This window comes from Babylonia areolata, chromosome 9 (assembly GCF_041734735.1).
Source record: "Babylonia areolata isolate BAREFJ2019XMU chromosome 9, ASM4173473v1, whole genome shotgun sequence".
NCBI lineage: Eukaryota > Metazoa > Mollusca > Gastropoda > Neogastropoda > Buccinidae > Babylonia > Babylonia areolata.
This window is the reverse complement of record NC_134884.1, coordinates 49472043-49496878: the sequence shown is the minus strand read 5'-3', so window position 1 is coordinate 49496878 and position 24836 is coordinate 49472043. Positions and strand designations below refer to the sequence as shown.

At 45.8% G+C, this 24836-nt stretch overlaps 1 protein-coding gene across 1 annotated transcript; it reads left to right on the top strand.

Annotated features, from left to right (window-relative positions):
* The first annotated feature begins 48 nt into the window (after positions 1 to 48).
* On the top strand, positions 49 to 24836 carry LOC143285910 (uncharacterized protein SCO4629-like). Its single transcript, XM_076593362.1, has 3 exons — positions 49 to 362; positions 23235 to 23358; positions 23641 to 24836. Exons 1-3 carry the CDS (start codon positions 150 to 152, stop codon positions 24105 to 24107), a joined length of 804 nt encoding a protein of 267 aa, XP_076449477.1. The 5' UTR covers positions 49 to 149; the 3' UTR covers positions 24108 to 24836.

Sequence of the window (24836 nt, the reverse complement as noted above, 5' to 3'; positions counted from 1 at the left end):
AGTGACGTCACCTCGGAACATCCGGTGATCTCAAACTGCCATGCTACTTTCGCATCCAACTATTGATCATGTAGCATACTGTTTCCAAAGTCGGACGTTGAAGTCATCATCCAAATTGATATGTTCCACCTACTTTTTATAGCCAGTTGATGTGTTCGATTTATCAGAGACACGTGAGGATGAAAATGAAGCTGTTCTGTGACCAGTGCGCCAAGCTTTGTCTTCGCCAAGCTGTTGGCAGAGAGAGCAGACGATGGGTTCGTCGGAGTTCAAACGATGTGATGGGGACGGAAAAAATGCACATAAAGTCCAGTGCACATATTTTGTGGGACTACCTACGCATCGATGACCTGTTGAAAAAGGTTTGATTGTCAGGATTTTGATATGGGTGGTGATTGCGTGTGTGTGTGTGTGTGTGTGTTTGTGTGTGTTCAATTTCATTTAATGTCTATCCACTTCAAGTGATGTTAGACATGAAAAAAGGCGGAGGGGAGGTGGGCGGGGGGAGGGGGGGGGGGGTTAGGGGGAGGAATGAAAACATTACTATTCGCAACATTAACTTAACAACAATCTAAGAGAATAACTTTCCAACTCTAAAACATATATACTATAGGTGTAAAAGAAATAATAAATAAATAAATTTTAAAAAAAAACATTCAAAGGTCATACTCCTAGCAACAAGCCAATTAGACTATTAATTTTACAAAGATTTTGAGGGGAAAAATCAGACAAGTGATTCTTGACACAGCCCCCCCCCCCCCCCCCCCCCCCCCCCCCCATTAGGAAAAAAAAAGAAGTCATAACAACAATCCAACCGGACTATTTGACAGTGATATGAAAAAATGGAACAATAAAAGTGAAGAGTCTTGTCTTGAAACAGCTTAGTTTCCATCAACAGATCAATGATGCAGTCTGCCTTTTATTGTGTTGTTCATGGCTGCCAACAGTTCCATAGATTTTATTTATTTCTTCGTATAAATTTGAACAGCCTATATTCCTTTCTTTTATCTAAAAGTCTAATCGCTGGATCTGTTCCACTATACCATAACATTCTTGCAATGAAAATGGGAGAGATAAACATGTTGACTCAGCTGATCCCTTTGCTCCTTTTTTTCCTAACAAGTCAACCTTCTCATTATAAAAAATTGCCACAATGCGAAGGAATCCAGAGAAAAATTATGCAAATGCCCCTCACTGAGAGTAAATGAATTAGATGTCTAATTTCAATAGTAATTTCTGATCTAACTTTCAAGTGTATAGATTTTATACTTTATAGCATTAATAACTGACTTGGAGTCAACACAAAAAGCAATTTGGAAAATATCTTTTGGAAAATCAAATAAAAAATTCAATGCCATAAGTACTGCAGCTACTTCTGCGGTAAAGACTGACTTATTTTTTCCCACGTTATAAAACTTTTTTGCGTTTAGGCCAGGTATGATATATGCGGCACCTGCATTATTGTTTAATACATAACCATCTGTATAAACCATCAAGTGTTTTGGATATTGATCATATAAGTGGATTCAAGTATAGGATGATAATAAATTTATGTTTTCTGTCTTTGTCACATTCATATAATCAATATCAAATTGGGCTCACTTGAGTTCCCAAGGAGGAACAGGGGATATAACACACAGGCTATATCATGCTCCTGATTTAGACCAGAGCTTGTTATAGTAGTATATAGATGTGTATGTACTTATGGTCATATGTTAGGCTATGGTCCTAGCTCTTTTTGGAAAGTCAGTATCGGACTTAAGATTTAGTTCAGGTTTCAGATCATTTTCTACTGTAGAGCTTCTCAAGACAAATTTGGTGCACTGAAGGTTCCTGTGTTCTTCGAGTGGTAGTACTCCAGCCGCACTGTATGTGTTGGACAGACCATCGCCTTGTAGTCTCGAAGCTGAATATTCGAATCCAGCTCAAGAGATGCCCCGAAGGCCAGAAGGCTCCAAAACGGCTCAACATCGCTAAGCTGAAAAACATCACCATCAAACAGTCCTTTGTGGAGCTGCTGGAAGATCATCTGGAATCCGCCTCTCTGGACAACCAGAATGTGGAGTCTGACTGGAGGACCCTGCATGAGCTGATCTATAGTACAGCTTCAGAGATCCTGGGACCCATGACCAGAAAGCACAAAGACTGGTTTGATGAAAACTGTGATGAAATCAAGCAGCTTCTGGATGAGAAACGCCGTCTGCATCAAGCCTACCTGAGCAACCCAAAGTCCACATCAAAAAAGGATGTGTACAATGCCATCCGCAGGACTGTTCAGCAAAAGTTACGCCAGATGCAGGATAAGTGGCTGAGTGACAAAGCTGATGAGATCCAGGGATATGCTGACAGGCACGATATGAAGAGGTTCTATGATGCCTTAAAAGAAGTCTACGGCCCCACATCCTCAGGATCATCCCCCCTCCTCAGTGCAGATGGGAATACCTTGATCACCGAGAAGGAGAAAATTCTCGAACGCTGGGCTGAGCACTTCAACAGTGTCTTAAATCGCCCTTCCTCCATAAATGATGAAGCCATAGACCATCTCCCACAAGTCCCCATTAACGAAGCACTGGACGATCCGCCAACACCTCTTGAGACCCAGAAAGCAATCTGTCTGCTATCCAGTGGCAAAGCACCTGGCTCAGACTCCATACCAGCAGAGGTCTACAAGGATGGAGGCACTGTGCTGACTGAGAAGCTCCATCAGCTGTACTCACTCATGTGGAAAGAAGAGACGATCCCCCAGGATTTCAAAGATGCATCTATCATTCACTTGTACAAGCGAAAGGGGAACCGGCAAGCCTGTGATAACCATCGGGGCATTTCCTTGCTCTCCATCGCAGGCAAGATACTTGCCAGGATCCTACTAAACCGCCTCACAGCACACCTTGACCAAGGTCATTTGCCTGAGAGCCAATGTGGATTCCGGAAAGAGCGCGGAACCACCGACATGGTGTTTGCTGCAAGGTAGCTGCAAGAGAAATGTCAGGAGCAAAATGCTGATCTGTTCTCCACCTATGTCGACCTCACTAAGGCCTTCGACACCGTGAGTAGAGAGGGACTGTGGAAGATCATGGCCAAGTACGGATGCCCTCGGAAATTTATTTCCTTGGTCAGCCAATTCCATGAAGGCATGCAGGCACGAGTCTAGGACAATGGCGAAACATCTGCTCCTTTTGCTGTCACAAATGGTGTCAAGCAAGGCTGCGTCCTGGCTCCAACGCTGTTCAGCCTCATGTTCTCTGCAATGCTTACTGATGCCTTCAGAGATGACGATGTTGGAATCGGCATAAAGTACCGAACAGATGGCAAGCTGTTTAACCTCAGAAGGCTTCAAGCAAAAACGAAGGTCATGACAGACATCATCAGAGACTTTTTGTTTGCTGATGATTGTGCCCTCAACGCTGGATCTGAAGCTGACATGCAACTCAGCGTCGACAAGTTTGCCACTGCCAGCAGGAACTTCGGCCTTACCATCAGCACGAGGAAAACTGAAGTTCTCCATCAGCCAGCCCCAGGGAAACCCTACGTTGAGCCCAACATCACAGTCAGCGGTCAGAGACTCAGTGCGGTGGAGCGGTTCACATACCTTGGCAGCACACTGTCACGAAATGTGACCATCGACGATGAAGTGAACGTCAGGATTGCAAGAGCAAGCGCAACTTTTGGTAGACTCAATGCAAATGTCTGGAACAGAAGAGGCATTAGTCTTGAGACCAAGCTAAAGGTCTACAGAGCAGTAGTTCTCCCCACACTACTGTACGCCTGCGAAACTTGGACAGTGTACCAACGACATGCCAAGAAGCTGAACCACTTCCACACAACATGCCTCAGGAAGCTACTGAACATCAAGTGGCAAGACAGGACCCCAGACACAGAGGTGCTCGCAAAAGCCACCCTTCCCAGCATCTTCACCATCCTGATGCAGTCCCAGCTTCGCTGGGCTGGACACGTGGCGCGCATGCCAGACCATCGGCTGCCCAAAAGGCTCTTCTATGGCGAGCTGCAACAAGGGAAGAGGTCACACGGAGGTCAGAAGAAGCGCTTCAGAGATACTCTGAAAGTCTCTCTGAAAGCGTTTGATATCAACCCTGACTCCTGTGAGGAATCTGCAGTGGACCGTGACAAATGGCGCACTGCTGTGCACAAAGGTGCCAAGTTGTGCGAGGCCAACAGGACTGCTGCAGCTGTTCAGAAGAGGCAGGCCAGAAAGTCACGGGCAAACAAGCTCCCTGGCAATGATATGCCTGTCTTTGTCTGCCCCAACTGTCAGCGAACATTTCGTGTGCAGATTGGACTATTCAGCCATCTGCGCACTCACAGATAGATTCATGAGCATCCCCCCCCACCACCACCACCCTGCCCCCATCCCCCAGCTGGATGACAACGATGGTCATCATCGATCTCGATGGACACACACCATTCCTGTGTTGGTTTAAGACAAACCTGGCTGCTCTTTGCTGGACTTTTTCAATCCTGGAGGCTTGCATGTCGGTGTAGGGGTCTCAAACAGTGCTGGCATACTCTTACAATTGGCTGAACTAGGGCCTTGTATACCAGCTCCTTGGTCGTCTTGAAGCACACCTTCAGGTTTCGCCTCAGGAAGCCCAGAGCTCTGTTGGCTTTCTCACAGGTATTGTCAATATGCTCGTCCCGGGAAAGGTCGGTCTGCAGTGTGACCCCGAGGTACTAAGCAGAGGGAACTCGCTGTAGGGTGTGGCCGTGGAGAGAGTGGGTGGTACTGGCATTCATGGGCTTCCTGCTAGGGGTTAAGGGCAGCTGGCTGCACTTATCGGGGTGGAATGCCATGTCCCACTCTCTCTCCCAGGTTTCCAGGCAGCGGAGGTCCTTTTGTAGCTTGAATGGGTCGTCACTGCAGGCGATGAAGCGGTAGATGGTGGTGTCATCAGCAAATAACCTAGAGGGTGAGGAGATTCTGGTGGGGAGATTGTTTATGTAGGCCAGGAAGAGGCAGGGACCGAGCACAGAGCCTTGGGGAACACCAGATTTTACAGCAACTCAGCTGGACTGTGCTCCGTCCACAACCACTGCTTGGTGACGATCGGTGAGGAAGCTCTCAATCCAGCAATTGGTGCTTCCTCGAATGCCGTAGTGGTCCAGCTTGTGTGTGAGTAGGCTGTGGTTGACCCTGTCAGATGCCTTTACAAAGTCTAAAATGATGACGTCAGTCACTGTACCCTTTTCCATTGCTGCAGAGACTTCTTCGTTGAACTCAAGTAGCTGGGTCTCTCAAGAGCGGTGTACACAAAAGCCGTGTTGTTGACTGGACAGAATGCTGTTTGATTCTAGGTGTCTCATAATGGTGCTGACAAGGATGTGCTCTAGGACCATCACTGGAATACTTGTGAGGGTGATCAGCCTGTAATTTGAAGGCTTGTAGTGCCCTCCCATTTTGAAGACTGGCGTCACCAGTGCCTCCTTCCAGTCCATGGGCACTACACCAGTCTTCAGTGAGGACTGGTAGATTTCAGCGAGGATTGGGACGACTTCCTTGAGTACTCATGGCGTGATGCCGTCTGGACCAGCTGCACTGGTGGGGTTCAGGCTGTTCAGTTGTTTTTCTACATCATGCGAGTTGATGGAGATGTCGGCCATGGATGGGAAGTGGTTACAGGAGTCAGGCATGGTGCATTTCGTCCTGAACTCAGAGGAGGAGTAGCAGGTACCAGTGCTGAAAGCAGTGAAAAACTGGCTGTTGAGTACTTCTGCTTTCTGTTTAGGGTCAGTGATGAGTCATCCACTGGACTTGAGTGCCGGTGTAACAGGCCAGATCTTACCCTGGCCAGAGTTTACCCCCATAAGAACTGGCTTAGGCCAGAGTTTACCCCCATAAGAACTGGCCTGGGCTGCATCATACACTGGGTATAGTTTGGCCTTGGCCAGTTTATATCCTCTGGGCCATTTCTTACCCCCTCTCTTTTTCTCTGAAATACATTGATATTTGAAGAGTGCCAAGATTAAAACATTAAAATGAATGGTATGTGAACTATGAGGATTGTATTTTACACAATGTTTGTTACCGATGGACTTTTATTCAAAACTGGAAAGTTATCAATGAACTTGTTGCTTGGATAAAACATTTGTCTTATTTGCAATTAAAATGTTTGATATGGAACACCTGCTTTAATTGATATTATCTTTGAACATGATGTTCATTCATAGTTGCTCTGATGTACAGTGATTGCTTTTGATGAATTATGTTTAGTAATCTTGAGTTGGAAATAGAAAGAGGGAGACGTAGTGGCACACCACGAGAGTTGAGGTTATGCAAGGTTTGTAATATGGTTGTGATTGGGGACGAGTTCTATTTTATAATGGAATGCACAAAGTGTAATGACTTCCAAAACAAGCGTGTGCATGAAAAATGTTTGTCTCCGAAGTCAGTTTTCATTTTCGTTTTTTGTTTGTTTGGGGTTTTTTTCATAGGAAGCAGATGGAATTTGTTAGCTGTAAGTACATTTATCAAATTTGCACATTCAAATGCTAATTGTTATTTGAAACATATTTGCGTTTTCTTATTAAGTTATAGTGTTGAGTATTTGAATGTCTTCTTTTGGACGTAAAAGGATCATTTGATAGCAGTCCTCCATAAGCAATTGGAGTGAAAGGATGAATAAAACTTTAATCTATGATTTTTTAGATAATGAACATGGAAGAAAGAAGAAACTGAGAAGAGAAACAAGGAAGAAAGAGAGCGTATTGAAGAGAGGTATCGCCACTAAAAAATTAAAGAGCAAGAACAGAGACAAAGAACACACACACACACACACACACACACACACACACACACACACACACACACACACACACACTCCCTTTTTTGTTGTGTCTATAAACCTTTCATTCACGGTTTTCATGACATCTTATTCTGATTCTGATTCTGATTCACACACACACACACATGTGCGCGTGCTCCATGAAATGATGGTTTAACGGATTATTTTTCAGATAATTTTGGGGGTCAGCTTTATGTTCCCCCAGGTCTATGTTCCCAAAAAATTTCCTTCAGTCAGCTACAAGTTCTTACAGGACTATATTCCCCCAGGTCTATGTTCCCCTAAATTTACGTTTTCTGGGTCTTTCTTCCCCCAGGTCTTTGTTCTCCCAGTCTATATTCCCCCAGGTCGATGTTCCCCCAAAACATTTTTGGTAGGTCTATGTTCCCCCACGGTCTATATTACTCCAGGTCTATGTTCCCCGAGGTCTGTATCCCCACAAGTCTGTGTTCCTCTAAACATATGTTTGTTTAATCACACATACACTTCGGGGTGCTTGTCAGCAGTGGTCAGCAGTAGTCAATGGTCAGCAGTCAGTAGTGGTCAGTGGTGCTCAGTGGTCCATAGTTGTCGGCTGTGGTCACCAGTCAGTGGTGGACAGTCAGTAGTGGTCAGTCATGCTCAACGGTAGTCAGTAGTATGTAGTGGTCAGTGGTCATCAACAGTGGTCAGTGATCTGTAGTGGTCAGTGGTGGTCAGCAGTGGTCAGTAGTTGTCCGCGGTCAGTGGTGGTCAGTAGTGGTCTGAAGAGTGGTCAGTGGTTCTCAGCAGTGGTAAGTGGTGATCAGTGGTGCTCTGTGATTGTGGTCAGCAGTGATCAGCTGTAGTCAATGGTAGCCAGCAGTCAGCATTGGTCAGTGATGGGCAATGGTGGTTATTAGCAGACAGTGATGTCAGTGTTTTACATAAGTCAGTTGTCAGTGGTGGTCAGCAGTGGTCAGTGCTGGGCAGCGGTGGTCAGTTGTCAGAAGTGGTCAGTAGTGGTCAGAGGTCAATAGTCATAAGTGGTCAGTATATAGTGGTCAGTGGTCGGTTCTGGTCAGTCAGCAGTAAGCGGTTGTAAGTGATCAGCATTGTTAGTGGTCAGTGGTGGTCAGCTGTCAGTAGGGGTCAGTGGTGGTCAGCATTGGTCAGTGTTTAGCAGTGATCAGTGGTTGTCATCAGTGGTCAATAATGGTCAGTGGTCAGTATATGGTGGCCAGCAGTGGTCAGTTATGGTCAGCGGTTAGTGGTGGTAAGTGATCAGTAGTAGTCAGAGCTCATTTATGGGCAGCAGTGGACAGAAGCCAGTGGACAGTAGTAGTCAGCAGTCTGTAGTAGTAAGTGGTGGTCACTGGGTAGTGGTTGTCTGTGATCAGCAGTGGTATGTAATGGTCACTGGGTAGTGGTTGTCTGTGATCAGCAGTGGTAAGTAATGGTCACTGGGTAGTGGTTGTCTGTGATCAGCAGTGGTAAGTAATGGTCACTGGGTAGTGGTTGTCTGTGATCAGCAGTGGTAAGTAATGGTCACTGGGTAGTGGTTGTCTGTGGTCAGCAGTGGTAAGTAATGGTCAGTAATGGGCAACAGTATGGTGGAATCCTGCTAAAACGTTCCAATATTGCATTCAAAGTGATGCAAGCTGAACTCTGATAGTGGTCAGTAGTGGTCAGCAGTGGTAAGTAATGGTCAGTAATCGCCAATAGTATGGTGGAATCCTGCTAAAACGTTCCAATATTGCATTCAAAGTGATGCAAGCTGAACTCTGATAGTGGTCAGTAGTGGTCAGCAGTGGTAAGTAATGGCCAGTAATCGCCAATAGTATGGTGGAATCCTGCTAAAACGTTCCAATATTGCATTCAAAGTGATGCAAGCTGAACTCTGATAGTGGTCAGTAGTGGCCATGCAGCAGTCAAACACCTTCAAAGACATAATGCACAGATGTGACAACATAATGCAGTCTGAGCGCTTCTGAATTGTTGTCAATAATGTTCAGCAGTGGGGAAACATAGACCTGGGGGAACATAGACATGCTCCCTTGCACTGCATGTCAACTAGGTCACTGTTAACCTCTTTGATGATGTCTGAAAGTGAGTATGAGGTGAGTGGGTGTGGCAGTTGCAGGCATGGCACGTGAAGGACGTAGTGTGTGTGTGTGTGTGTGTGTGCACGCGCGCGCGTGTGCGCGCATGTGTGTGTGTGTGTGTGCACGTGCGTGTGTGAACATAGACGCTAAGGTCAACAACAGGATCGCCAAAGCCAGTGCCACTTCTGGGAGACTCTGTGAGAACGTCTGGGAGCAGAGACTACTCAGCTCTATCACTAAGCTGAAGGTCTACTGTGCAGTGATCCTTACCACCCTCCTTTACGCCAGGGAGACCTGTATGGTCTATAGCAGACACGCTAAACAGCTCAGCCTGAGCTGTCTCTGCAGACTCCTCCACATTAGGTGGTAGGACAAAGTCCCTGACACGGAAGTCCTGGAACGAGCTGGCCTCTGCAGCGTCTAAACCCTCCTGCATAAAGCCCAAGCCAAGTGGGCCGGACATAGAATAGAATAGAATAGAATATGTCTTTATTACCAAGTGTACCAGGGTCACAAGGAATATTGGGGGGGATAGTACATAACAAGATACGAACATAAATCGAAAACAAAGCCTTCAAGACTCACTTGTGATAAATTAAGTCCCCTAGCATTAATTACAGAGTAATTTCCCTTTTTTACTATTTGCACCAAAACGTTTGCAAAATAAATAAAAAATTCCATGCTTAGCAAAAGAAGTTCCTGTTTGAACAAAAAATGATAATAATGACTCCTCTTGTTGTTGTGTCAGAATAAGAGGTCAAAGTGCCAAGTTTAGAGAATACAAAAAATATAAATATAACAGTAAATACAGTTTGCATATAATTAGGCTTCTTTTTTTTATTTTTTTGTGCCCATCCCAGGTGTGCAATATTGTTTTAAACAAGATGACTGAAAGAACTGAATTTTTCCTATTTTTATGCCAAATTTGGTGTCAACTGACAAAGTAGTTGCAGAGAAAATGTCAATGTTAAAGTTTACCACGGACACACACACACACACACACGCACACAGACAACTGAACACCGGGTTAAAACATAGGCTCACTTTGTTTACACAAGTGAGTCAATCATACACAAACACAGATACAGTAGAAATAAGATACATACAAATGCATATCAATATAAAAACTTGTGCATACTCACGCATGCACGCACTGCACACACACACGCACACACACACACACACACACGTTTGAACAGAAGCTGCATATTACATGTGGATGGGGCTGATGACCAGATATTCAGGTAGATGGTTGTTGGTTGCACAATTCTATTTATCACACTGGATTTGTTTGAGAGACAGGGGATTGACTGCTTTGGGGAAAAAGCTATTGACGAAGCGATTGGTTTTCATCCTTATACTTCTGTACCGTCGACCAGAGGGGAGCATCTCAAAAATCCCAAAAGCTCGATGTGATTCGTCCTGGCTGACTGATTTTGCTTTTTTGAGTAGCTGCTTATAATATATGTCTTCTACTAGTTCTAGAGAAGGTAGATCAGCCCCGGTAATCTTGGTGGCAGTTTTTACGATTCTTTTTTTTTTTTTTTTTTTTTTTTTTTTTTTTAAGGAGAAATCAGTGGATGCGTAAAATTTCTGCAAATGAGCAGGATAGTCTCAGCATCCTTGGAAGGTTCTTTCCCACATTTTTTTTTTTTTTTTTTTTTTTTTTTTGTTCTCTCTCTTTTTTTCTTCTTCTTTTTTTTTTTTTTTTTTTTTTTTTTTCTTTCTTTACGTTCCTTCCATCATCATTTTTCTCCTTTCTGTTGTCTTTTTTTCTCTTTCTTTTTTTTTTTTCTTCTTCTCTCATCTCTTTATTCTTTCTCTCTCTCTCTCTCTTTCTTCCCCCTGTAATCTGTCTTCTTACCATTGTCATGCTCAAACATTGTCAAGGTCATGCAACATATAAAATCACATACAGGGTGGTTTCGTGCACAATGTCTAAAAGAGGCGAGGTAGACACGATCTCATTCTCTCTCTCTCTCTCTTTCTCTCTCTGTGGAGGCATTAGCTTTATGGAACGTCTTTAAATGTACACATTTAAATTGACCACTTGAGTTTTTTTTTTATGGATCCGTATAAGTGCTCAGGTATATTGGTAGACATAGATCACATCTTACGTAATTTGAGCTCGGTTTCAAAGATAAGATACAGATTCTTACACTTACCATATTTGAATTTAGAAATAGACAGTTTTGCTATCAACAAAGTCGTGTTGATTTTTTTTCTCTTTTCATGATCTGGGATATCCATTTTCGTTGTACCAAACAACGCTACTTTTTCATTCATAGGGATCAGTGTATTGTAACGGGAGAGAATGAACTGTTTCACATGTTTCCAAAATTCAGATAGTTTGGGGCAAGAGTAAAAGGCGTGTTCAATGTAATCAGTGTCTTGACACCAGTTGCAGGTGTTTGTGTTTGACACCCCCATTTTTGCAAGCAGAATATTCGTTGGGTAAATGTTATGGATAAATTTGAAGTGGAGTATTCTCAGACGGGATTCATTTGTGCATTCATAAGCTAGGTTGAAATAGTCTTTGATATTGATGTCTAGTTTGCGCTTCCAAAATTGTGTTGCACATATTTCATGGTTTTGTTTGAGGGCAAAGTGTTTTCGGATTTGTTTGTTAGATAACGTAGTGAGGTATCCCTCTGTGGTTGCAATGTCTTTGGGGGTATCCTCTTTGTGGGCATCGTTGGATAGATGCTGTTTCCATTGTTCTGGTATTGCGTTTATGATGGCATTGTATTCGAAAAGAAGGCCCGGGTCAGTGCCCAGTTTGCGTTCTACTTCTTCGTATGTCATTACATTTCCATGCTGCCAAAGATCCTGCACGATAAGAATGCCTTTTTTGCTCCATTTGGGAAAGTGTAACACATTACCTTTGTATTTTACATTTTTGTTGTTCCATAGCGGTTCCGTTTTTATATTTTCTATCGGTCTGTCTTTGTTGAGAACGGCAACTGCTTTTATTACCTCTCTCCAGAAGAATGACTTAACATTTTTCAGCTTTTTGATGTCTTTAGGTAAGATATTACAGCTAAAACTGCAATAACTGTCCTTGAAAGGTGACATATTTTGTCTTGCAAGAATGCTCCAATGCGCTTTTGTCTCTCTGAGGAGTCTAGCTGCCCATTTGACCAGGAACATTTGCTGCTGGTGTTCGATGTTGATCATATTCAAGCCACCATCTTCTTTGTCAAGGCTGAGGACTCCTCTTTTTATTTTTTCAAAAGCTTTTTTATTATTAAACTTTTTTTTCCACAAAAACCTGTACATAAGTGTGTTAATGGTGCTGAGGATTTTGACTGGTAAAACCGATACTTGCAGGACGTGTGAGAACTGTGACAACAAAAACGTCTTTGCCAAGATAACCTTACCGTATAGTGATGGGTTTCTTCGTTCCCATCGTTTAATCAACTTAGTTATTTTTTCGATTTTAGATTTCCAGTTTTCTTCCAGTTCCGAAATTTCTTTGTCTGCTGAGAAATATATCCCCAGAATTTTCAGCCTGTCAGGTCTTATGGGAATGCTATTTATGTCGCCTGTTTCATGCTTTCTTGACCCCAGCCACATTCCCTCTGATTTACTTTTATTTAATTTCAGACCTGAGTATTCTTCAAACTGAGATACAATGTCTGTAGCTATCCGAATGTCCTGTTCATTTTTTAGAGTTAATGTTGTATCATCTGCAAACTGTTTTATTTTAGAGGTGTTGCTTTCGTTGCACATACCTCCTAATGGCGTCAATTCAATTCCTCGAATCTCTTTATTGTTTCTAATTCTAATCGCCAGTATTTCTACTGCTAGTACGAAAAGAAGGGGACTTAGTGGGCATCCCTGTCTGATTCCTCGTTCTGTTGGAAACCAATCAGATAGCCATCCACCATTGTGAACACAACTTTGTGTGTTTTTCATTACAGTAGAAACAACATTCTTAAATATTGGGCCAAAGTTGAAAATATCTAGTGCTTCGATGATACAATCTTTTGATATTGTGTCAAAGGCTTTAGAGAAATCTAGAGCAACTAGAGCACCTGTTTGATTCGTTGTATTGAGGTGTTTAGTTAGGTCATCAAAGAATCTCAAGTGAACTGCTATATTTCTTCCCTTTATGAAACCTACTTGGTCTTCATTTACAACTGTTTTGATGACATTTTGGAGTCTCGTGGCAAGCGCTTTCGTGACTATCTTATAGTCTGTATTTGTGAGAGTAATAGGTCTATAATTTGTGAGGTTATTTTTGTCCAGGTCCTTGCCTTTATGGATTAATGTAACAATTCCTTTCTTCATTGAGAAAGGTAATTCTCCTTCTTTGATGGCTTCTGTAATACAGAGAAGGAATGGCGTTTTTAGTTTGTCCCAGAACGTTTTATAAAATGCTGGTGTGAGGCCGTCACTACCAGGCGCAGAGTCTTTGTTTAAGTTTGTGAGAGCTACTGTTAGCTCGTCCAGAGTTATTTCTTTGTCACAGAGGTCTTTTTCTTCTTCTGTAAGTACTGGATAATCTTCGTTGCTCAGGAAATGGCCTCTTATGTTTCTTCCTTTATCTACGGTTAAGTCTTTCTTGTATAACTCTGTATAAAATTTCTCGATCTGGTTCAGTATTGTCTGTGGATTGTCTGTCGTGTTTTGGTTTATGCGCAGAGATGATATTACGTTCGCGGCTCCTTGGGCCCTTTCAAGGCGGAGAAAGTATTTTGTGTTTTTTTCCCCGTCCTCTATCCACTTGACTCTTGAACGAATCTGAGCCCCTCTTGCTTCTGTTAGTTCCTGTAGTTCTATTTCTTTTTTTAGTTGTTGCGCTTTCATTATCATGTTTTTATCAAGAATGCTTCGTGTCAGATTTTGTTCAATGTCGTGCAGCATTTTGATTTTTGCATGTTTATTTGAAGCCCTATTTTTGGCGATTTTTGAATAGTTGATACAGTAGGACTTGTATTTAACTTTAAACATTTCCCAGGCTTTTTGTGGATTTTCGTCTTTATATTTTGAGAAATGTGAATCTATAAAATCGTTTGTTTCTTCCAGAAAACATTCCTCTGAAAGCAACGAGCTATTAAACTTCCAGTATCCTGGACCTCTTCGAAACTCGTTTGCGCTGAATATTGCTTTTACAAGTTTGTGGTCTGAGTGGGGAAATAACTCAATGTCTGTTTTCTGCACGAGTGCTTGGGAGATATTGTCACAGAAAATATAATCAATTTTCCTTGCTGTGAAAGGAGTGGGTCTTGACCAAGTATATTCTTTGACGTCAGGGTGGATAGATCTCCATGTGTCTTCCAGGTCTAGAGAAGATAACATTTCCATGAGAGCTTCATTTTCTCGTGTTGAGTGTGGTTTGCCCGCGATGTTATCTAGATGGCTTATCGTTGTGTTGAAATCACCCAGTACCCACAAATGGTCGTAGTCTTGCTTTAGCAGTAGGCTGCCCAGTTGGTTTATGAATTCTAATTTATCTACGGTCGAGTTTGGCGCATAGCAATTAGCGATGATGGTTATTTTGTTGTCATGCCTGACTCTAATTAGTAGTATTCTCTCTGCTGCATGAATTAATTCTGCCTGAATCTGCTTAAGTTTGGAAATGAGGATAATGAGTCCATTGCTTCTGTTAGTTCCTGCACTATAGAATATGCTTCCCGACCATTGTCTATCGATTTCGTGCATCACATCATCTGTAACGTATGTCTCCTGCAAACATGCAATGTCTAACTTTTGTTTTCTGAGGAAGTCAAATACAACTTTTCTTTTTAGCTTATTTCTCAGACCCCGCACATTTAAAGTACCAATACATATATCGTGGTTCATAACTGGTATGAGGATAGCATTTCTTCAAAATTCTGTAGCAGATAACCAAAATCATTAATCATAAATCACAAGTCCATAAAACGAAGCCAAGGGTCGTGAGGGAAAGGTCAGACCGGTGGGGAGAGAACACGTGCTAGGTGTCGGCCCTCTCATGCATGTTGTCTGCTTTCTCTTCCTCTCCTCTTGCGTTGTCCGGGGCCACTACAGTCGGGCGTTTGCTGTCCGGCACTGGCGTTGTGGGAGATTCACTCCTCTCCCTTTTTTCTTTTCTTCCAGCAAGGCTCGTTGTTGCGGTGTGTGCGCGCGCCGGCTTCACGGGACTGGCTGCTTTCTGGCCCTGCGTGTTGCTTGCATCACCTCTTCCACACACTGGCACTTGCTCGCCTGGCAGTGTCAGTGCTGGTTGACTGCTGCCCTGTGGCTCGCATGCTGCTGGTGTTTCAACTTCTTCCCGAACTTCTTCTTCCTCGGCATTGAGGGGCACCGAAGAGGGGCAGTCCATTATTTTATGCCCCTGCTGCAGGCAACCTTTGCAAACCACCTCCCCTTCACAGTTAGCTGCCACATGTCCCTCCTGCAGGCATTTGTTACACTTTTTTGGTTTTTGCTTTTGTTCTTTATGATAAATGTCTGCAGTGAATACACCGATTTTCATGACTGGCCTCAGTGGTGTGACTGGTACCGTGATATACACGAAACGGCGGCCAGTTTCAAATTGGGTCAGTCGCCCGTCGGGGTTTCTTGCCAGCTCATTTCTGAGAGATGACCGTAGCTCTACCCCTATCTTTTTTAGAGCTGTTTCTATTAGTTCGTTATTGATACCAAGCGGGATGTTATTCACCCACAGCTTTGTTGTGGGTTTTTCATCCCCCTGGTCCTTGTTAATAAAAGGATTCCTATCCAGGAGCGACACTCGTGCTCCCCTAAACAGGAACCCTTCCAGTAACAAATGGTCTCTTACTTCTTCATTTCGCGGATATATCCGCCACAGACCGCGAATCCGCTGCGCCCCCCGAATTGTTCCTCGACCGCACGCAGCCTCCGCGGCAACACAAATGTCATACACTGTAGGTAGCGTCTCGTATGTAGGGAGTGCCCTGGTAGTAATGTATACTGGTTCCACGGCCGGCGGGGCTGGCGTAGGCGCCGCCATTGTGGCTCCAACACTGGAAACTGCTTTCTCCTGGTCTTTTTCGCTCGTTCCACACACAGATGTCGGCGAAAGGAGCACAGTATAAACACACAGTGTACTAATTCGCTTTTCTCACTTACAAACCTGGAGCTAAATCCTTCGACATATCGAAGCCACTATGTTTTTGCAAAAAAAAGCACAGAGCACAGAAGAGCGTGGCCTGCCGACATCGGAGGCCAAACCGGAAGTCCCGTTTTTACGATTCTGTTAAGGGCTGCAACTTCTGCCTTGGAAATGTTTCCGTACCAAACAGTAATAGCAAAGGTTAGCACACTTTCAATGACTGATTTCTTTTTTTATTCCGAACTTTTTGAGCTGCCAAAGAAAGTACAGGCGCTGTTGTGCTTTCTTAACATTTTTTTTCCGTATTTTTCTCCCATTTCAAATCGTGGTCAGAATGCCAGACAGCCGACTGTCTGATCAGCTGCTATATGGAGAACTGTGTCAGGGCAAGCGCTCTGTTGGAGGACAAAAGGAACGCTACGAAGACTGCCTCAAAGCGTCCCTCAAAGTCCTGGGTGTCGACATCAACACGTGGGAGACACTTGCTCTGGACCGTCCAGCTTGGCACAGCATAATTACCACAGGAGCCCGTGCAGCTGAAGCCAGGCGCATCACCAAAGCGTACCGAAAGCGTGCTGTGCGCAAGGCCCAAGTAGCATCCACTGCCACAACAGCACCCACTCACTTGTGTCCCACATGTTGACGAGACTTCAGGGCCCGGATTGCCCTCGCCAGTCACCTCCAGACCCACAGCCACCGATCTTCCATCTGACTCTTGAAGCCATGGTCATCTTCGAATCCGAAGGACGAACATCATCACTTTACTTTTTTGACGAACATCATCACATCATTTTTTTGCATTAATTGTGAAGTGGCTTGAGCATTGGAAGGAGTTACATGAATTCCCATTATCATTATTATTATTATCATCATCACCATCATCATTATCATCATTGATATACGTGTGATACAGACTGGTTGGGTGAGCGAAGTATACACAGGGGGAATATTCCAGCCAGGAGGGGTATGAAATGGCCTAGGCTGGTTTAAACCCGGGGTAATAAGTAGCCTGGGCTACTTCTTACCCGGGGTAAGAACCAGCCAGTGATATGTTTCAGCCTGTTACATCGGGACTCCGGTTGTTGTGGAGTGATGGTGTTTCACGTAGGTCCAGAAACGTTTATGGCCTGCGCTGGGATTGTCGTCCAAGAGGTTCTGTATGTAATGCTAGTAAGCATGGCAGAGATGTTTCTGGATCTCCCTGTTCAAACCCCTAACTTCTTTCTGCAGGTCTTCTGAGTGACTCTTCTTCATGAGCTGGTATGCTCTGTCGTGCTTCCTGATCAGCCTGCGTGTTTCGGTGGAGATCCATGGGTATGAGTCCCTTCTCTTGGGTGTTTTGCTTGGGATGTGACTGGCCATACAGTCCTTCAGGGCTGTTTTGAACTTCATCCAGAGTTCTTCGGTAGGAGTGTCGCCTTTGTTCTTGTAATCCTGCTGGAGCTTGACCATCTCCCGTTTCATTTCCTCCCAGTTGGCATGCTGGTAATGGAGGATGGGGCGCAGCGAGATCTTCAGCAGGTCAGGTGTTGTTTTATACTCGAAGTACACAGTGCTGTGGTCGGACAGGCCAGGGAAGATTTCATCTCTGGGAACGAATGAAGGGCATTTGCTTAGCACAATATCCAGGGTGTTCTCCAGGCGGGTTGGTTCTAGCACCATCTGCTCGAGAACTGTGTCATAAACTAGGTCGATGAATGCTTGGTGAAGTGTGGCATAGGCCGGATGGGGCTTCCATGTCATCTTCTCCCATTCCCAGGAGGGGAAATTGAGGTCGCTGGCTATCAGAAGCTGGGCGTTCTGCATCGCAGCGGATCTTCTTAGGGATACGTCAGTCGTTTCAAGGCCGGCAGAGTCAGAGACGTCTGGGCGGTAGCATGCACAGAGGAATAGTGGGCATTGCTTGTGAGTTTGTAGTGTGACCCACAGGATCTCGGCGCCAGTGTCGAGTTCTGGGACTTCAGTGCACTGCATGTCATCTCTGACACTGATGAGGACTCCGCCACTGTTTCTGTTGCAGTCCTTCCTGTAAACAGTATACATCAATGGAAGGAATTCTGCACTGCTGATGTTGGGGTCTAGCCAGGTTTCTGTGCTGATCAGTATGTCCAGTTTCGTGCTAGCAAGCAGATTGGCGATCTCCGCTCGTTTCTCTTGCACTGATTGGAAATTGATGTTCAGCAGGCAAAAGAGGCTGTTTTGTTGCTTGCCATGATGGCTATTGTGGGAAGGAGTGGAAGAGTGGAGGGGTTGAAGTAGAGTCTTCCTCTGGCACTGATGTGATGTTGGAATTGAAACGACTCTTTTGACCAACTCCATGGAGGTCAAATACAGTAGTACTGTAATTTGCATTGGCGCAAATCACACAGTGCCAGGTGAGCTCTGGTGTGTCAATATGGTGCTGGTAGGTGTCTGGACCAATATCTAGGCAAGAGGCACGAAACCAGGCCCCACAGGATTCACATTCAATTCCTCTGGTGGTCCAGATAACCGATAGGTCGCATATTCCATATGGGGCACTAGAGGCGTTGCTGTCGGTGCACCTGCACGTTGAGCCAGTCATTTGGTTCAGCTGTGAAGTGACTATGCTGGTCGGTGCACCTGCACGTTGAGCCAGTCATTTGGTTCAGCTGTGAAGTGACTATGCTGGTCGGTGCACCTGCACGTTGAGCCAGTCATTTGGTTCAGCTGTGTAGTGACTGCTGGTCGGTGCACCTGCACGTTGAGCCAGTCATTTGGTTCAGCTGTGAAGTGAGTATGCTGGTTGGTGCACCTGCACGTTGAGCCAGTCATTTGGTTCAGCTGTGAAGTGAGTATGCTGGTCGGAGGATGAGACAGAAGGCATGCGGTGGTTTGTGTGGGGAACTGGGACAGCAGGAGTATTTCTAACAACAGAGTGGAAGCATACATTTTTTAAGTTTGATAAGCTGAGTTTGGGGACAGATCAGAGTTTATTTTGGTTTTGTTTTGGTTTGTGAGTCAAAATTTACCGGGAGCCGCCATCTTGGAATTTACGAGTTGGTGTAATAAGTTTTGGAACAGGTTTACGGGGTGCTGGGTAAAGAAATTGGAGAAAATACTAGCTTACCGGAATGTTCTTGTATGTAAGTTAAAGATGGAAGAGGAGAGATAAATGTGGCTCGTCCGTCGGGATTGACGAGGACCATGGGGGTGGGTGGGTTGGGCTCTGTGGATGCGCAGATGACTGGTCAGGCCAATCCGCGCCCGGAAGGTTCTGACGCAGTGTGGACAGGGGATGGTGGCGGCTGTCAGGGACTTGCTGGCACTGCTTTTCCTGGCCTGTCTGTGTTGCTCTGCTGCAGCGATTCTGTTGGCCTCACAGGATTTGGCGCCTTTGTGGACAGCTGAACGCCACTTTGGTCTGTCCATTGCATTCAGCTCCCATGTGTCGTGGCTGATGTTGAAGGCCTTCAGAACAGCTTTCAGAGTGTCTTTGAAGCACTTCTTTTGGCCTCCATGGGAGCGCTTGCCATGTTGGAGTTCACCGTACAGCAGTTTCTTGGGGAGCTGGTGGTCCGGCATGCGAACTACATGGCCTGCCCAGCACAGCTGGGCCTGCATCAAGATGGTGTAGATGCTGGGCAAGTTTGCACAAGTGAGCACCTCTGTGTCAGGGATCTTCTCTTGCCACTTTATGCTGAGAAGTTTTCTGAGGCTGGTGGTGTGGAAGTGGTTCAGCTTTTTGGCATGGCGTTTGTAGACCGTCCATGATTTGCATCCATAGAGCAGTGTGGTGAGAACTATGGCCTTGTATACTTTAAGCTTCGTCTCCAGGGTGATGCCTCTCCTGTTCTAAACGTTCTTATGGAGTCTGCCAAAGGCAGCGCTGGCTTTGGTGAGTCTGGCATTCACCTCGTCGTCGATGACAACTGTGCGAGAGAGTGTACTGCCCAGGTATGTGAACTTGTCCACCGCATTCAGTCGTTGCCCATTGATGACGATGTTTGGTTCAATGTAAGGCTTTCCTGGAGCTGGCTGGCGCATCACCTCAGTCTTCTTTGTGCTGATTGTGAGGCCAAAGTTGTCACAAGTAGCAGAGAACTTGTCAACGCTGTGTTGCATGTCAGCTTCGGAGGCAGCATTGAGAGCGCAGTCATCAGCAAACAGGAAGTCGTTGACGGTGTCTGTCCTCACCTTGGTTTTTGCTTGAAGCCTCCTGAGGTTGAAGAGTGAGCCATCTGTGCGGTACCTGATGCCAATGCCTACGTCAGCATCTCTGAAAGCATCTGTCAGCATGGCTGAAAACATAAGACTGAACAGGGTGGGGGCAAGAACACACCCTTGCTTGACTCCGTTGGAGACAGGGAATGGTTCTGAAGTCTCTCCGTTGTCTTGGACTCGGGCCAGCATCCCATCGTGTAGTTGCCGTATGATGGTGATGAACTTTCTGGGACATCCGTACTTCGCCATGATTCTCCAAAGGCCATCTCTGCTAACAGTATCGAAGGCCTAGGTCAGATCGACATAGGTAGAGTAAAGGTCAGCGTTCTGTTCCTGACACTTCTCCTGGAGCTGCCTGGCAGCAAACACCATGTTGATAGTCCCGCGTTCTTTCTGGAAGCCACACTGGCTCTCTGGTAGGAGACCTTGCTCAAGGTGCGCTATGAGACAGTTGAGTAGCACTCTGGCCAGAGTCTTGCCTGGGACGGACAGCAAGGATATTCCACGATGGTTGTCACAGGCCTGACGATTTCCTTTGCGCTTGTACAGGTGTATGATGGAAGCGTCTTTGAAGTCCTGTGGAACTGCCTCATGCTGCCAGATGAGCTGGAATAGCTAATGGAGCTTCTCAGTCAGCGCCGTACTACCTTCTTTGTAAACCTCAGCTGGAATTGAGTCTGAACCAGGGGCTTTGCCATTGGATAGCAGACGGATAGCTTTCTGGGTCTCCTCCAAAGTTGGAATGGCATCCACCGACTCACTGACTGGCACCTGGGGGAGTCGGTCGATGGCTTCATCATTGATGGTGGAAGGGCGGTTCAGTACGCTGTCAAAGTGTTCAGCCCATCTCTCAAGGATTCTGTCTTTGTCAGTGATTAGGGTAGAACCATCAGCACTGAGGAGTGGAGCAGATCCAGAGGTGGTGGGACCGTAGACTTCTTTCAGGCCTTTATAGAAGTTCTTCACGTCGTTCCTGTCTGCAAAGCCCTGGATCTCATCAGCTTTGTTGCTCAACCAGGAATCCTGCATCTGTCACAGCTTCAGCTGGATGGTGCTGCGTGCACTCTTCAGTATGTCTTTCTTTGACTGTGACTTGGGATCTTCAATGTGGGCTCTGTAGGCTTGGCGTTTGTCTTCCAGCAGCTGCTTGATCTCAGTGCAGTTCTCATCAAACTAGTCTTTGTGCTTCCTGGCGTTTGGGTGCTTTCATGCCCTGAGGCCGTCTCTTGGGCTGGATGCGGAGGTTGAGTTTGGAGACGATAAGGCGGTGGTCTGTCCAGCACTCGGTGCCGCACATGGCCCTCGTGACTCGTACGTCCTGCCTGTCCCTCTTCCTGACGATGACAAAGTCCAGAGCGAGGATGCATCCATGACGTCCTGTTACGGGTAGGGAGGCAGAAGACGGTGTTTGTGATAAGAAGGTCGTGCTCGGCACATGTCTGGAGAAGTAGTTGACCATTGCTGTTACAGTTGCCAACCTTATGCTTCCCAATCACGCCTTCCCAGGAGGTGATGTCACAGCCAACTCTCGCGTTAAAGTCACCAAGAATGATGAGCTTGTCTGCGTTGGGAACAGTGGTGATGACAGTGTTCAGGTCCTCGTAGAACGTGTCCTTGATCTCATCCGGGTTGGTCATGGTGGGCGCGTAGGTGCTGACAATGGTGATAAACTTCTTCCCGTTGCATAACGGGGGTTTCATCGTCATCAGGCGATCGTTCACTCCTTTTGGGGGGCCAGCCAGCTTACCAGCGAGGGTTGTCTTCACTGCAAAGCCAACTCCAGCCTCACGTCTCTCTTCAGGTCCGCAACCACTCCAAAAGAAGGTGTAGCCTGCACCTCGCTCACAGAGTTCACCTTCTTCTGCCAGTCTAGTCTCACTTAAGGCAGCGATGTCGATGTTGTACCTGGCTAATTCACTTGCAATGAGTGCTGTGCATCTCTGTGGTCTGTCCGAGTCACCTCTGTCCAGAAGCGTACGCACGTTCCATGTGGCAATGGTCAATGGGGTGATCCTTGTTTTCTTCTTTCTTTCCTTTGTGTGTCGACCGCTTGAGTAGGGTCCCCATCAGCCGCGGTATGCTGACTAGGGTGGTGTGGAGCAGGCAATGTTAGGGCACCTTTTCTAGCCCCTTCCTCATGCCATGGAGGTGAGCAGTGCTGTCCTGAAGAGGGCTGCTCAGTTGTTCAGGGGGCTGCTGATCTCCACCGCTGCTCCAGTCAGTGAAAAACGACCCTATGGCCTGAGCCGCCTGTGTGCAGGTCCGTGGCTACGACTGCCAGTGTACCCACACCTGTCGCTTCGTCGCTCGCCTGTCACCACAGGGTTTGGGGAAAATGATGGTATGGGATGAAGGATGACTGATGACTTGCGCGATGACTTTGTTTATAGTGAGGAGGAGTTGCGCACCGTCGACCTCACTCTCTTGTCCGAGACCGTCTGTATCCAGTGGCAAGACGAGGTCAAGACGACTGGAGATGAAAACGGATGCAGTGGATGACCAGGATGTCCTATGTGCCTCATCCTGCCCTCAGCACTCCACTGTGCTCTGCTGCAACCGCCTTCCTCTCCATTGAACCATGAAGGTTTCTTCTGCAGAGTCCGCCGGATCCAGTCTTCACATGCTTGGGTAGACAAGCCCTAACTCACCGAGGGTTTGAGATCCGTCAGCTTACCCTCACCTAGTTTAGCCAGCCTGTCAAAGCCGTTGCCCGGGGGTTGGGCGCTGCCGCATGCTAACAGCTTCTAGGACCCATAGGTGAGAGCTGGGTGCCGGTGGGGACCAACAGAGGATGAACCACTCCCGGAAGAGCGTGACAAGCCCCCCTCTAGAGGTACTACCCCTACCGTGCACCCCATAACCCCCAGAGATAGATAAATAGAGCCGAAAACCCCAAAGAATAACACTTTTTGAAGCAGGACAAGAGCGAAGGTGGTCTGACCTCTGTGTGTGTATGTGGTGTCAGTACATTTTGTTTTTGTTATTATGACTATTTCATTATACTTTTTGCTGTTACTGTAAAGTGCCTTTGGCTTTAGCATTGGAAGGCGCTATATGAATCATTAAATATGTTCATTATCGTTATTATTTTGACAGTGTGTGTGTAAATTTTTTTCTCTCTCTTTAAAGAGTGATCTCATTCTTCTGCTGGGAAACTCTGATCTCCGCACTGCTGATCATGCCGCTAAACTTTACCATGAAGGCTTGGCACCACTGCTGGTTGTGTCAGGTAGAGAGGGCCATGGCACGAAAGGTAACTTGCTGATACTTTAGAAAGATTCCTTTGAATAATACAATAGTTTAAATAGACTTTATCCTCCAATTCCTGTGTTTTTAAGAATATTTTTGCAGTTTATGTGTGTAAGGAAATTACTGTACAATCAGTTTGCTTTAGTTGTGTGTGTGTGAGTGTGCATGTGTGTGTATGTGTGTGCGTGCATGTGTGAGTGTGTATGTGTGAGTCTGTGTGTGTGTGTGTGTGTGTGAGTCTGTGTGTGTGTGTTTGTGGAGAAGTACATGTCTGTGTATTTCCCAGGCAGGTGGAACAGACCAGAAGCTGTTGTCTTCAGAGAAAAACTCCTGAAGAACCATGTCCCGTCACAGTCCATTCTCCTGGAGCTCAAAGCCACCAACACCGGAGAAAACATCCGCTTCACTCAGAGGCTTCTCCGAGACCATCCGGACGTGCTGCAGCCTCGCTCAGTCATCCTCGTCCAGACTCCCTTCATGGGCCGGCGCTGCCTGGCCACCTTCCTGAAGCAGTGGGAGGATGCTGAGCAGGTGGAGGTGGCGGTGAGCTCCCCACCCATCCCGCTGGAGAACTACCCCAGCACAGAAGCAGGGTATGGCAGCTTTGGTGAGGTTGTGATGGAGATGGTGCGCAGCATGGACCGGATCCAGCAGTACCCTGATGAGGGCTTTCAGGTGCCCCAGCCTGTGCCCCCTCCTGTGGTTGAGGCTGCCCAACACCTCAAGGCTGTGCTGGGACTGCAGAAACTGTGAAAAAAACAAAACAAAAGAAAACAAAAAAAACTTCCTGGCACATTAAGTCTTAACCCCATTACTGCTCAAGTGTGGTGAAGTGAGATTAGTGTGGTGTGAGTCTGAAGAGCAGTTACCACTGTTTATGTACTTTTAAGTGATGTCATTGATTTTGCTGAACAAATGTAATGCCATCCCAAGAGGAAGGAGACCAAACAGAGAATGGTGACTGACATCCTGCCCTGTAAGCTATGTCTTATCTCAGTGAGGTGATGCTGCTCACTGATGAACATCCTTGTCAGCTGCTGTCAAGGGTGAATGATGAAGAAAGAGTTGTGGGATGAAGAGAGACAGGTGGCTGGATGGATGGATGAATGGTTATATGAAAAGGTGGACAAATATATGGACTTTTGTTTTTTGTGTAACAGTTTCCTTGGAAGATGAGCATTACTGCCAGTTTCAGTTTTTTGTCTAACAGTTTCCTTGGAACGTGAGCATTACTGCCAGTTTCAGTTTCTCAAGAAGGCATCACTGTGTTCAGGCAAACTCACAAAGCCTTCGCTATAGCCTACCTTTGTAAATGTATGTAATAAACAAATAATTTTCATTATGTGGGTGATGGACTTCTGGAAAGGTTGATAAATTGATGGATGAATAAGTAAGCAGATGTAGCCAGGTGCTCAGCTGGTTACAAATACTGTTTAACACGCAAACTGGAGCAGACACCTTTTTCGCAGCCAACCTGCTGGT

Excerpts from the sequence above, each read along its gene's own strand:
- LOC143285910 (XM_076593362.1), top strand. The coding sequence starts at position 150 with ATGTGTTCGATTTATCAGAGACACGTGAGGATGAAAATGAAGCTGTTC. Across the intron at positions 363-23,234 it reads TCGATGACCTGTTGAAAAAG|AGTGATCTCATTCTTCTGCT; the intron begins GTTTGATTGTCA and ends CTCTCTTTAAAG. Across the intron at positions 23,359-23,640 it reads AGAGGGCCATGGCACGAAAG|GCAGGTGGAACAGACCAGAA; the intron begins GTAACTTGCTGA and ends TGTATTTCCCAG.